At 44.6% G+C, this 14,788-nt stretch overlaps 1 protein-coding gene across 1 annotated transcript in view; it reads left to right on the top strand.

Annotated features, from left to right (window-relative positions):
* RERE (arginine-glutamic acid dipeptide repeats) overlaps positions 1-14,788 on the top strand; it is a 304,090-nt gene that overhangs the window by 85,407 nt on the left and 203,895 nt on the right. The window contains 1 exon segment of the mRNA XM_021095277.1: positions 2,578-2,703. Within this exon segment, the coding sequence (XP_020950936.1) occupies positions 2,578-2,703 (126 nt within the window).

Raw genomic sequence — 14,788 nt, 5'->3', positions numbered from 1 at the left:
GTAGTGGCCCAGTCATGTTCAAAGTTCTTTTCAATCACCTTAACCTTTTTGCATGATATGAAGGTCACTTTATAAAGGGAGGGAGGCAGTGACACAAGGAAAATCCGAAGGAAGCTTTGGGAGTAAATAGCCTCAGAGCATCTTATTGGCCCCATTTCTCGGTGGTCTCTTTTCCCTCTTCACGGACAGTCATCGTAGGCTACATTGGATTTAAAGCTACAGTGATTACTGTGAAGTTGGATTATTTCTTTTCTCTTCATTTATTTGGATTTTGGGACTCTAAGAAATCACTGGAAAAAGTTCATTATAGTTACTTCTGTAAAATATTTATTTAAAACTGTAGTGTTGCTAAACTTGTTCTCTGTATGCAAAATTTTTTCAATGCAGAAAACTCTGGGTATTCTAATTTTTTTTAAAATAGAGCTTAGGAAAATGTGAGATAATTTGATATTTGCAGAGAGCTACTGTGCAAGAATATAAGCCAAGTCTTGTCATTCAGACTCTGTTTCTTAGAACTGGAAATTTGTAATTTGTGTGTATATGTGGACATTTGTGTTAAGGACCAACTCAAAATTATACAAGAAGAAACCTATTAGAAGAATCAAAAGAAAATTAAGGCAACTGTCAGTATTTTCTGATTCATAAATAACAGTAATGAAGTGCTTTGAAATGATGCCTTTTTAATGTTTAAAACATTTTAATAATTACTTGAACTTTTGTATATTAAATAATGCCAGCATGCTTAAGACATCCTTTACGACGTCTTTTTTTTTTTTTTTATAAAACCCTTGATTTGGGTGAATAACGATTGTGAGCAGTTTTTTTTTTTTTTTTGGTCTTTGTTTTTATCTTTTTGGGGTGGTGTTTTTTGTTTTTTTTTGTTTTTTTTTCTTTGTCTTTTTAGGGCTGCAGTTGCGGCATGTGGAGGTTCCCAGGCCAGGGGTCGAATTGGAGCTGTAGCCGCCGACTACACCAGAGCCACAGCAACGCCAGATCTGAGCCGCGTCTACGACCTACACCACAGCTCACAGCAACGCCGGATCCTTAACCCACTGAGCAAGGCCAGGGATCGAATCCGCAACCTCATGGTTCCTAGTCGGATTCGTTAACCACTGCACCATGACGGGAACTCCCAGAAGTTCATTTTTATTTGATGGTTATGATAAAAAAAAAAAAAATGTTGAGTGCACTGTGCCTCTAGTGCCCAGCTGAATCTTTGATTTGGAGTTTGCAGGGCTGGTCTGGGGAGGAGGGAGGCGTGTGGTGAAGGGGTGGTTGCTGATGCCTGATGTCCACGTGAAGCACATACCTTGTCCCTGCGGCGGTGGGAGTCAGAGGTGGAGTCCGGGATGCTCTAGATGGTGGCCTGTGGGGAGAGCAAAGGAAACTTCCTGATAAGGACATTCCCAGCATTAGTTCGTTTTCTTCAGATTTGTCTTTTTTGTTTGTTTCCAAAGGCCATAAAAAAAACAAGTCATTAATGGAGCATATTAAAATCTAGGGCTCTAGGAAGCTCTTAGAGTTATTCTTTGCTTCTCAAAAGGAATTATTTGAAACAGTACTCCCTAAAAAGAATTTGATATTCAAAGTTTGCTCATCTGTAATTTTAAAACAATGTTAAGAATAGATCCTCGCCTCATCATTTGGATTTTATGGGGCTTTTAGTTCATTTAAAACCACATGCAGTTGGATTGGTTAGGTTTTTGGAAATGTTTTACATGCTGTGGAGTATTTGAAAGGGAATATATCCAAACTATTATCTGAGGTATCTTTTTTGATACATACCAGGACTGTGCTGGCTTTCAGAAGTTGCTCTCTGATCTTTAAATGTTTTAATGGATTCAAACTTTCTTTAAAGAGAGAGAGAGAGAGAGCGAGAGAGAGACATGATACACACCAAATTGGTTTTTCCCCTAAAAGAAATAATATCTTCCTTGAACTTGGTGCCTGGCCTGCTCACTGTATTTATTTTGTGAACAAATTCAAGCTTGTTTGAATGGTGTCTTTCCCCCTCTGGTATTAAGCCTTTGTCTTTTGCTTCACAACTGGGATTTTGAGAAAATGACAGGCTCTTTCTTTGAGTGCCCCCGCCCCGCCCCGCCCCACCCCACCCCCGTGACTGTTTCCCTACCAAGTACATGTCTTATGCCCCTGGCGTCTCAAAGTAGAACGTCTTCTGAAAGCTCAGTTTGTCCACTTGTGGTTTGTTTATAGTTGTGTTTACCTGACCACCATTGCATTTCCGTTTGTATTATAAGCAAAGCATGCCACTGTCACTGTGCTTTGACGCTGTCACGTCTTAACTTGGTTATTTTGAGGGGCACACACCATACTGCTTTCTGACAGGCCCACAGGAAAGTGTGGAGCCAGAGGGTCGCGTTTGCTCACGCTGGAGTAAGGAAACAGCTTTGACTGATGCAGAAAGTCGAACTCTGGTGGTAGCCCAGATTCTCGGGGCTTTCAGAGGCCATCTGCTCACGGATTTGTGCAGATACCTGCTCGTGTGCTGAGTGCCCCTCATAACCAGGGTATGAGGGGACATTGGGCCTGTTAACTTAAAACTGTTTTCTTTTTTAGGTCCACAACTCCCAGGCCTGTTGCAGATCTCCAACTCCTGCTTTGTGTGACCCCCCAGCATGCTCTCTGCCGGTGGCATCACAGCCACCACAACATCTTTCTGAAGCCGGGAGAGGGCCTGTAGGGGTAAGGAGAATCCCGTTTTTAAAAGCCGTCAATATTTTATATCCCATAGGGTATAAAATAGGAATATCACCTCCCTCCCCAGAGCCCCTTTCAAAATGTGCTGTATTGTATGTGTTTTTAAAGGAGTGACAAGTACATGCACAGAGGAAGCAAAATACGGGACTTGCCTTACCCCTCTAGGACAGTTCCAGAGGTCAGCGGGGTTTGGTGGTGTGTGGGGTATTTTGGCGCCAGCAGAGAGCATGCTGGGCTGCTGCAAGGAGCAGGAGCTGGCAATCAGCAGCGAGTGTGGATGTTGGCAACTGAAATGGGGAAAAAAAGGGGGTAAGTTTGAGTCCACGTGTGGAATGTGCGTTTCCCCAGGGTAACTGGGACTCGTGGCCTGTGAGTCTAAACCGTTTTGGGTGCTATCTTCCTTAGGTGGCGTTTTGTAGCGTATTGCTCAGAACTAGCTAGGCTTTTCTGCAGTGCCAGGTGTAGAATAAGCATTTTGAAAGGCTTGGGGTTGGGGTGGAGCGGTAGGGCTCTCAGCTATACTCAGGTAAATCCTCTGTTACCTCTGTTATGTGGGGCATATGTGAGGTGTAGCGGGGTGCAGGGCCCTTGGTGCTCGTGGGGTGTAGCGGGGTGCAGGGCCCTTGGTGCTCGTGGGGTGTAGCGGGGTGCAGGGCCCTTGGTGCTCGTGGGGTGTAGCGGGGTGCAGGGCCCTTGGTGCTTGTGGGGTGTAGCGGGGTGTAGGGTCCTTAGTGCTTCCTTGGAGCACAGGGCTCGGTGTTCATGATCCACGATGGTGATTTCTGAGCTGTGTGCCTCACCTTTTCTGAAAGCCGTGTATACGCCTGTCTTCATTTTCCTTCCTTTATGAGGATTTAATGCTGAAGTTTTCTGAAAGACAGGTGTTTATTGTCCTGATTGACTTGTTTTAATCACTAGAGAAGTTTAAGACCTGTCTTTTCTCTTGTTGAGTGTATTCTGAGTGTGGGGCTCAAACGCCACCAGAAAATAACACAAGAGAGGAGTCATGCCACGTGCACACACAGTTCAGGATGCTGGCAAGATGCAATGAACTGTTCGTTCACAGTGTGGAAGATGAGTGTCTTCAGACAAGGAAGGAGAGTGCTCCACACGGGCTCTTGCAGCACGTGGGGAGGTTTTGCGAAGGTAGATGGATTTTGAGGAGCTGGGTGTGTTTTTGATCTATCAGTAGCGTGTGGGCAGGCTGCGTCCCTCCAGGTGTAGAGTCACCCTGTCCCTATAAGCAGCATAGGCCGTGAGCCTGGTGGAGCTGGGAGTTGTGAGAAGATGACCGCAGGACGTCAGTGAAGAGCCCAGGTTAGTGGGTCTGGGGAGGCAGAGGCGGGGATGTGAAGTGGGGCCGGATCAGAGAGGTTCATAAAGGTTAGACAGGGCAAGGTTGCACGCGCTGGTGGAAGAGTTCCTGTGCAGGCTTTCATTCCAGGTGAGTCGATTTGCACATCACTGCTTAAGGAGATTCCTTGGGTGGTAGTGCGGAGTGGGGACAGACTGAAGGTTCCAGCTAGATGGCTAGGGCTGCCGTCCATGCTCAAAATGAAGAGGATCCAAGACAATGGAGATGGGATGTTAGTAATTTTAAAAAAGTCAGGAATTACTGTCACACCAACATTCTCATGTTTATCAAGAATTAGACCAGAAAAAAGGTTTTACGTTGTGGAAGCCTTGAAATTCTTGATTAAACAGGCATTCGCAATGGAAGGTAGAACCCAGTGTAGTGAATAAAAATCTAATTTTAGTCCTTGGGAGATATTGTCATCCTAAGGGGCAAGTTAATAGAGTCCCGACTTGACCGCTTACTTCAAAGGCCTCCACCTTCCCTACTTAGCATCTTGGTTGTGTGTGTTTATATGCGTATAAGCAGTGGTTTTTATCTTTCAGGCCAGCATTGTCTTCCTTCTCTAGTCAGCATGGATGTCGCCGTTAGACTGTTTCTTGTACCGCAGTAGAGTCACTAGCCAGGAGTTGCTGAATGGATTTAAAATTTTGCCCATGAGACTGATTTTTGGTAAATTCCTTCTGTGAGCATTAGTGATGACTAGTATTTGTTTTTTAGCAGTAAAAATAGTGTGTCCACTGGGGATTTCAATAAAGTCCTGACTGGTGGTGCAGTCAGATACCGTTGTGTGTAGGCTGGAGAAGATGCTGTAACGAGGTGGTAAATCTTTGAGTCACGATGGTGCTGCACAAAGCTAACGTATTGATTGTCCTGTAACAACACTCCATGCTGCCAGAGTCATTTGAGCTGGATCTGAATCAGATCCAGTTGGCACAGCTCCCCTGCATGTGTGCAGCTCTCATAAATTCTGCAGGCACACAGATCCAATACAGTGTAATGAGAGAGCTGCTGGGAGAAGAAATTGATTACAGGGTCGCAGACAATGTCATTAACGTTTCCTGCCATGATACTCCAGATGTCTTCCCTAATAGACGGTTTTCGTTAATTTAGTTTTTAAAGGCTAGCATTGATTGCATCATAATTTCACTTTCTTTGCATATTCAGGTGTCTGTGATCTGTGTTTCTGTACTAATGATGACATCAACTCCCAATATTTAATTTTATTAATTTTTACCTGTTCATCTTCAAAGTGTTTGTGCTGGAAGGGCCACATTTTTACCTGTTCCTGAGAATCGATGAGCTTGGATGTCTTTTAGCAAAAAGTCCTGGTTTGCTGGTCGTTGGGTAGTAAAGGAGGTGAGAAGGCAAAGAAAGCACTGGCCAGATTCTCCCCAGATTGGGCAGAGAGCTTCCTGCACCCTCCAGCTGCTCCCATTATCAGGTGGTTTAACTGGCCTTATGGAGGGCTCGGTCCAGAGTAGAGAAGGTGCAGAGACTTAAAGGGACTTGAAATGCACATTTGTGGAGCTCTCGCTGTGGTGCAGTGGGGTTGGCAGCACCTTGGGAGCGCTAGGATGTGAGTCTGATCCCTGGCTCAGGAACTCCACATGCTGAGAGGCAGCCAAAAATTGGGGCCCGGGGGCGGGGGGAGGGCACATTTGTTTCCATTGTGGTTGTGGCTCGGCAGGCAGGAGTGCCTGCTGGGTGCACCCATCCTCCTCCACTAGACAACCAGGGGCTGCTTAGGGTATTGAGTTATTTAGCGTTTTTGGTTTTGTGTGTTTAAGGTCTCTGTGTAGTGGCTAACATATATAAATCAAACAATATTGTAATAGTAGGCTGAGCTATTTAAGACATTATTTTAACTATTGGTTATGTTTTAGGGGCATTGTCCTTTAGAGAAGAATCCTTTTCTCTTGATGAGTTCCTGTGTAACATAGGCCATGTTAGTTAACTTTTCAATAACCCTTAGTTTTCTCACTTTCAAATGGGTGTGGGGCGGCTGTAATGATGAATTAAATTGCTTAGCACAATGTGTATGTCACGCATATACAAAGCATGAAGCATTATCTGTTATCACACAGAGTTTTGCACAAATTCAGGTTTAAATAAGTTATTAGTTTTGACATTCTTAATCTGCAGTCCACAGGTCCCTAGGTGGTCTGCTTGAGTATAAGAGGGTCTGTGAATTTTGTGAAATTGCTTTGCAAAGTCTTAAACACCTGTGCATTTTCTTGGAGAGAGTATATACTTTTCAACCATGAATGCTAATCAGTAGATTCCTAAAGTGCTGAAAATTTTAAAAGTTAAGTTAAAAACTGGTGCTCTCTATAAAGTCTCTTGAGGTGGGTCACTTAAACCATCAAATCCACCAGCTGTTTGTTAAGGGATGGACGGACCCGGCCACTCGGCACATTGCTCCCCTTCACAGAGTTCATGCATACAATCTGTGGGGATTCTTTCTTTCTTTCTTTTTTTGTCTTTTGTCTTTTCTAGGGCCGCTCCCACGGCATATGGAGGTTCCCAGGCTAGGGGTGGAATCGGAGCTGCAGCTGCCAGCCTACACCACAGCCACAGCAATGCCAGATCCAAGCCGCAGCTTCGACCTACACCACAGGTCACGGCAACGCCGGATCCTTAACCCACTGAGTGAGGCCAGGGATCGAACCCACAACCTCATGGTTCCCAGTGGGATTCGTTACACACTGAGCCACAACGGGAACTCCTTATTTCATTTTGTACTGAGGAAACCTGAGGTCTGCATTTGTGTAACACGCTGCCTTTGGCAAGTGACAGGACTGAGGTTTCTTTCGGGACCTGACCCGGGCCCTGGGTGGCCTCCCTGCTCTCCTGCCGCCTCGGGTGCTCCCTGGGTGATCCCCGCCTTGTGGCCCTTTGCCTTCACATCCTCTCCAGGGAGCTTCTCAGCTCCCATGCCGCTTGCTCACTTAGGAGGCAGAAGGTGGCCGCGCCGCCGCCGCCGCTGAGAGTTCTCCTTCTGGCCTCTGCCCTGCGCGCATGGGCGGCGGCAGGGGAACCTGTCCAGTGTTGGTGAGTTTCGCTTTCCTGTTAGTTAGCAAGGGTGGTGGTCGGTCTTTCCTCTCCTTTGGCTTAAGTACTGCGTGGCCAGCAAAGCCTGCTGACGAGCTCCCCTTTCACTCCTCGTCACCGCATCCGTGTACATTTGAAAAATAATCCCTGCGGTCTGTGCGGGTGTTAGTCGGCATTTGTTTCAGGTGAAACCTTGTGCATGTGAGATTTGGGGGCTTGTGTCTACCTTGGAATAAATCCATTCCCCTGATCCAGAGAGACCTGCTCCCACTAACACAGAGCCCAGAAGCTGGTCCAGTGGCTCCCTCCGAACCCCCACTTCAGGAGGGGCTGTTAGTCTGGAAGCCTGATCTCCACTGTTCTTGACCAGTGGAGGTTCTTACAGCCACCCCATGTGATGCATGCACCTCTTCTTTTCAAAGCTAAGAATACTCTGTCTAATGTCTAGACTAAACTTTCTGACTGAGCCTCAAACCAGTGTGAAAACAGTGTTATTTTTTGCTTATGTAAAGCATTTGTCATTTCTTTTTTTTTTTTTTTTTTTTTGCTATTTCTTGGGCCGCTCCCGCGGCATATGGAGGTTCCCAGGCTAGGGGTTGAATTGGAGCTGTAGCCACCGGCCTACGCCAGAGCCACAGCAACGTGGGATCCGAGCTGTGTCTGCAACCTACACCACAGCTCTCGGCAACGCCGGATCATTAACCCACTGAGCAAGGGCAGGGACCGAACCCGCAACCTCATGGTTCCTAGTCGGATTCGCTAACCACTGCGCCACGACGGGAACTCCAGCATTTGTCATTTCTAACGCTGGTACCTTTCATACTTGGATTTGTGAGAACTGTTTAATAATTAAAAGTGAACATTTATTATAAAATGCTATTTTACAAGTAAGATTGGTCATATCACTTATCTACTCCGTACTTATAAAGAATTGGCATCTGGTTGCTTGTTTATATAGGAGTTTTTGAGGATAGCCTGCTTTTTCAGCATGTACTGTGGCTCCTTCCCTAGTTGCCATTAAGTATGCCCCAAATAACTATTGTCTTGTATGTTTGTAGGGAAAGGTGTTAAAACCATAGGTGTTTCAGGAAAATTGCCAATACAAATGCCATGTTAATTCAGGGAGTAATCCCTAAACCGAAGGTGGCTGCAGGCTATTGTGGGAATTGGCCTTTGTGCTGCTTCCAGGTGACTTCTTTCCCTTGGGAACAGTGGTTTTCACACCTGCTTTCACAGGGAAGTTGGTTGTCAGTTAATTTGTTCTGAAGGCTATTTGTCCATTATATTCATCTCTCTTTCTTGAAAAAAAATTTTTTCTTCCCCACTAAAAGGGCATCAAGCCGCATTTTCAGCACATAGATTTGGATAATCTTATTATTTTAGAAAATTGCCTGCCGTTTAAGCAGTGCTTGTGTTACCACAGGTCTGTATGAGGTGTAATGATTTCTTCTAAGCATTACTGAGCTTTCCTTTTTCTTCAGGGTTCATGCATCACCCTCGGTTACTTACAGGCTCTGTTAACAGGCCTGCCTTTTTAGGGCTCTTTCCACTGTTTGAAAATTCCCTAAGCAGATATATGGAGTTCCTAGGCGGTACAAGGTCTCTGGAATCAGTCTTACTAATATATAAATTGCCCCAGCTCATTTAAGCTTGTGGAAATGGAGCTTGCAGTTTTGTTGAGCTGAACTTTGTTTCTAGTGTCATCCCGCATTTTAGGATATCATAGTGCTTTTGATGACAGTATCTCTTATAAATATCCAGGCTTTCCATTTTTCTTAGGGCTTGGGGTCCAGCTTAAATAATACATCTAAGGTTAATCAATCCTCTTAAGAGTCTAGAAGTTGTTATGCCTCATGCCTGGAAGTTGACATTTTCTGTTTTTGTCTCTGGTCTCGTGTTGTGCAGTTAGATTGAAATTCTGGTACTTAATCACCCCCCCCCCCCCCCGCTTTTTCCCTTTCTTTGTAAGTAGATTGTATTCTTAAGAGCGGTTTTAGGTTCACAGAAGACTTGAGTGGACGGGACGGAGATTTTCCCTTGTACCTCCTACCCCGTAGGTGCATAACCTCCCTCCTTAGCAGTATCAGCCACCAGAGCGGTGCCTAGATGACAGTGGGTGGATCTTCACATCCTCATTACATTGTTAGCACCCAGGGTGCACAGTCGACATCAGGATCCACTCTGAGTGTGTTGGGTATTCTTTGGGTTTGGACAAGTTTCTAGTGCTGTGTATTCACCTCCTTACCCCTGGCAGCCATTGATCTCTTTGCTTTCTTCATAGCTTCGCCTTTTCCAGAGTGTCCTATGGTGGGATCATATAGCACAGAGCCTTTCAGACTGGCTTCTTCCACCGAGGTATGGGCACTTGTGGTTCTTCCATGTCTTTTCATGGCTTGACAGTTCATTGCTTTTCGGGGCTGAGTCGTAGTTCATTGTCTGAGCAGACCGCAGTTTATTTACCCTTTTACCTACTGGAAGACAGCTTTGTTCTTCCAAGTTTCAGCAAGTCATGAATGAAGCTGCTAACATCTGTGTGCAGGTTATCGTATGGACCTATGTTTTCAACTCCTTTGGGACCTCACTGCAGGATTGCGTGGTAAGAGTATGTTTACTTTTCTAAGAAATGACCAAACTGTGCTACAAAGTAGCTGTACCACTTTACCCTTCCTCTGACAATGAGTGACAGTTCCTGTTGCTCTGAAGCCTCACCAACATTTGGTACAGCCAGTGTTCTAGATGTTGGCCATTCTCATAGGAAGTGGTACGTAAGAGTTGTTTGAACGTGCATTTTCCTGATGGCACACGATGTCATATGACATACCTATGAGACACACGATGCCGTGTACTTTTTTGCTGTCTCCATTAGTTGGCTGCTAGGATCTCTGGCCCACTTTTTAATCAGATTGTTGAGCGTTAAGAGTTCTTTGTATATTTTAGGTAACATTCTTTATCAGATGTGTCTTTTGCAAATATTTTCTCCCAGTCTGTAGCATGTCTTTTTCTTAACGGTGTCTTTTGCAGAGCAGAGGTTTTTAACTTTAATGAAGTCCAGCTTATTAATTATTTCTTTAATGGATTGTTCCTTTTGTTAGTAATCTCCAAAGCCAAGGTCATCTAGGTTTTACACTATGTTATCTTCCGGGAGTTTTGTAGTTTTACATTTTGCATTTAGGTCTGTGTTCCATTTTGAGTTGATTTTTATGTCTAGATGCTTGGGAGGGGGCACGCGGATGATCTTTTTTTTACTGTGTTGCTTTTGCTCCTTTGTCACACATTAGTTGACTATTTATGTGGGTCTATGTCTGGGCTCACTAATCTATTCCATTGTTCTAACTGAGAGCGAAATGCAGATATCTTGACTGTTTAATCCTGGATAGTTGGGTGTGTATTTTGTAAGAGTAGGGACATTCATTTATATATAGCCTCCGTATAGTTGTCAAAATCAGGAAATTTAACAACAATGCAGTACTAGCCAAATGCACATTTTGCCATGTCTCAATAACGCCTTCTGTAGCAATTTGTTTTTCTGGCCTAATATCCCAACCAGTATCACACTCACACCTGGTTACCACGTCTCCTTAGCCTCCTTTAATCTCCTGCAGCTCCTGTGCCTTTCTTTGTCTCTCATGATGTTGACATGTTTTAAAAGAGTACAGTCAGGCTTTTTGTAATTTGCTGCTTCCTAGTTATTTGACTTAGGTTGTGCATCTTAGGCAGGGCTCTTCTGTCATTGGTATGTGTCCTGGGTGCCTTGCGTTGGAGGACACATGATACCACTTTGTCACATTATTGGTAACGTCAACTTTGATCACATGGACACATTACCAGCTTGCCCTTTGTACTTATAAGTAATTTGTAGGGAGAAGCTTTGAGACTGTGTAACTGGCCTCTTCGTCATCAAATTTTCACTCACTGATATTAGCATCTATTGATTATCTTTTCCCTGCATCACTGTGGTGATTGTGGAATGTGCTTCTTTTTCTTTTTTTTCCCCTCACACTAAATTGCTCTGTCTTTGAAAAATAGATCAGAATTCATCTAGTCTTAACTGAAGCATGGGATTTTTTAGTGAAGCAGAAGAAAAGTAGAGGGTGAATGAAGGAAGGAAAACAATGAGGGAAAGGGGACAGGCCGGGTGGGGAAGAAGACCTCCCAACACTTTGACCCCCCCCCGGGGGGGGGTCTTTATTTTTCACAACACAAGGTCTTTATGAATTTTCAGATTTTTTTGTATAGAAAAACAAAAAAGCTTGCGATGGTGTTTTGTACCATTTTTAGTCTCCATTGGAACGAAGAGCTGCTTGGAAGTTAACAGATCATGGATGTGGTTAAAAAAATACACATTTTTACTGTTGAAATAATGGTGTTGGTTTGCTTTGCGCTGGCAGCATTTCCTAGTGATCAGGTTACTTCATCTCTCTGCAGCTCAGTTTCCTCCCTCGTAAAACCAGAATATTATTTCAGTAGTTCTGGAGGGAGGCCCAGGAAGCCGAAGTCTTTCCAGGCACTCCCCAGGCTGTCCTGGTGCGCAGCCAGCTCTCACACCCGGAAGTCTCCCGCCAGTGATTGTTCCATGCGCAGATCTGATGATGTCCTCTTCAGGATGTAGAAGTTCTGGTGCAGTTCCAGGGCGTCTTAGGCTTCTTACACCTCAGTATTTTGGGCCCTTAAAAAATTGTTCTTGTGGGTCTGCCATATCACTTAAGTTTCCTGCCTTCTCCAACACACAAATTAGGAGTAATCTGCGTGCTTTTATCCCTAATATAACGTGGAGACAATTTGTACATTAATTCAAGCCAAACTATGAAAAAAATTCTAGCTGCTAACATTAATTTAATGGAATGTGTGATGATGTTTTGCCGAAATGAAATAGCCCCTCGTGACATTAATTCTTACTGATTGCTCGTGGCACAGATTCCCAGGGGCTAGAGGCTGGGGTCTGACATGTGTGAGGGGCTGGGATCCTACTGGTGACTCAGTTCTTCTCTCGATTTCATTTTCGTTATTATCACTGAGAAACCTCTCTAAGTGCAAGTGTAGCTGCTGTGATGTAACTTCGCCCTTATCTGGCCCCACTCTGACTTACTGGGTTTATCTTATTTGCATACTAGCCTGATAATTATAATGGTACTACTTAGTTTATTGATGGTATATAAATTCTTCTCATTCAGAGTCAAACTCATGTAGCTCTAAACTCTTAAGGAAATTATAAAATAGGTAATCCAGGAAATAATGAATATGTTAAAAATTTAAGATAGGCGTCTAAATGAAAATAAAAGTTAGCCCTCTCTGCTTCCACTTCCCCATTTTTGAGAGAAACAGCCAGAGCCCCTGGCTACTTTCTGTGTATGGTTGGACCTTGGTTTCCCTGGGGAATTGGTTCCAGGACCTGCCTCAGGTACCAGAATCTGTGGATGCTCAAGTCCCATAGTCAGTCCTCCATATCCATGGATTCCACATCCCCAGACACAGGGGGTGACTGTGTATCTGTTGAGAAAATCTGGCATCTAAGTGGATCCACACTCTTCCACACAGTCCAGAACCATGCTGTTTAAGGGTCGACTGTATAACCCATCATTTGGCTACTTCATTTTTTTCATTTTTTGTCTTTTTTGTCCTTTTTAGGGCCGCTCCCGAGGCATATGGAGGTTCCCAGGCTAGGGGTCTAATTGGAGCTGTAGCCACCAGCCTATGCCAGAGCCACAGCAACGCAGGATCAGATCCTCGTCTGTGACTTACACCACAGCTCACGACAATGCCGGATCCTTAACCTGCTGAGTGAAGCCAGGGATCAAACCCGCAACCTCATGGTTCCTAGTCGGATTCGTTCACCACTGAGCCATGAGGGGAACTCTTCATTTGGCTCCTTTAAATCAAGGGGTTGCATTTCATTCTGCAGTTGCCTGGAGCAGTTCTTGGTTCCAAGAAGTTGCTTCCTAACCATGGAATTAATAGTTTGCATCATTTACAAGATAGGAAAAAAGCATGTTATTATTTTTTAACCTGGTGAAGTGGGACTTTTAAAAAAGGAACACATCCAGTGTGACTAAATATGGGACCATCAACACGAAGTTTAGCATTTAATGCAGTCAAGGGAAACATTGGCCAGTACCTGGCCAGAGAAACAGAGCGTGCACGTTTCTGTTTTTTGCAAGGAAGTGACTGTTGAGTCTTATCTTATCCCTCCCCGGAAAACGAGAGAGTTGTGGGACCCCGAGAGTATTCCTGGGTGTGGATTAGATAGCAGCACCTGGCTCAAGTTTAACTTTCTCCCTCACCTGTTCTAATTCTCGCGGGCTTGTGGACCTCATAGCGCAGTACAGCTTGTTTACATGTGCATAACAATTTTTCAGCTCACAGAGCATGAGGCTGTTTCATTGTGTTTTTATTTATTGGATGTCTGATCTATGATGCTGGTTTTTGGCTCTTTTGAGTCTTATTTGACGGGTGCTTGCTGTGATCTGAAAACCAGAAAGTGTTTCATTGCCATGGAAAGGGAGGTATTGTCAGTCGAGAGGCTGCTGCTCTTGGTTGCAGCCTCGTGACAGTGCTGGTTCTTGATGCCTGCATCACGTGGAGCATGTTGCTGCCTTTCCCCAGGGCCTTGTGACTATTTATAGTTTGGGGGAAAGCAGAAGGACCTAAGAAGGCAGCTGTCAGGTGCCTTTGGTGTCCCCTGATAGAAGATGTGCGTGTTGATCTTGGACCGCCGAAGCCCTCGGGATTACAGTACTTGATCCAAAGGGTTCTGGGGGGTGGGTGCTTTGGAATCATTCCTGAAGGCTGATTCGTGGTAGAAATGTCTGCCTCCAGCTCCCCCCTCACACACTCACGTCTACAAAATCGGGTTGAGTGATGTTAGTGAAGAATGAGGACAGTGTAATGGAGGGCAGAACATTCTGTCAGGGATGAGAGCATGGGACTTGAACGTGAATCTGAAATCGTTAGCTTGTTTTCAGTCTAGTGAAGTATTTTGGTTTCAGATATTTTCCTAATATATAAAAATGTGGGAGTTGCCACTACATTTATTGCTTGGTTGATTTTCCCTGAAAGTTTAGGGACTTGATGATCTTCCAGGGTGGAATCGGGAAATAGTGTTTGATACCTGAACTGCTCTCCCAGGTTTTTCCTTTGGTGGTAGAGTCTTCTTGGACATATTAAAGATGTATGTCTGCAGATGTCAAGAGATTGGCACACTTACCATTTTGATTGAATATCAATCTGTTCTTAAGATATTCAGCAGATTTGTTCACAAACAAGATGGGAATATGCACAAAGATAGCAGGTGCATTGTTAAAATTCTTTAGAAGAATGGAGTTCCCTTCATGGCTCAGTAGTTAATGAACCCAACTAGGATCCATGAGGATGAGGGTTCGATCCCTGGCCTTGCTCAGTGGGTTAAGGATCCGGCATTGCCGTGAGCTGTGGTGTAGGTTGCAGCGTGGCTTGGCGTAGGCTGGTAGCTGTAGCTCTGATTCAGCTCCTAGCCTGGGAACTTCCATATACCACAGGTGCGGCCCGGGTGGTGGTGGGGGGATATATATATATGTATATATATATATTTAGAAGAAAAATAGTTGGTCTGGAGATGTGAACTGTTATGTCTGGAGTGGATGGGCACGGGGGTCCTACTGTGTAGCACAGGGAAATGCGTGTGATTGG

Source organism: Sus scrofa, chromosome 6, assembly GCF_000003025.6.
Source record: "Sus scrofa isolate TJ Tabasco breed Duroc chromosome 6, Sscrofa11.1, whole genome shotgun sequence".
Lineage (NCBI taxonomy): Eukaryota > Metazoa > Chordata > Mammalia > Artiodactyla > Suidae > Sus > Sus scrofa.
Note: the sequence above shows the minus strand (reverse complement) of the source record. Positions and strands in the feature narration are given on the sequence as shown.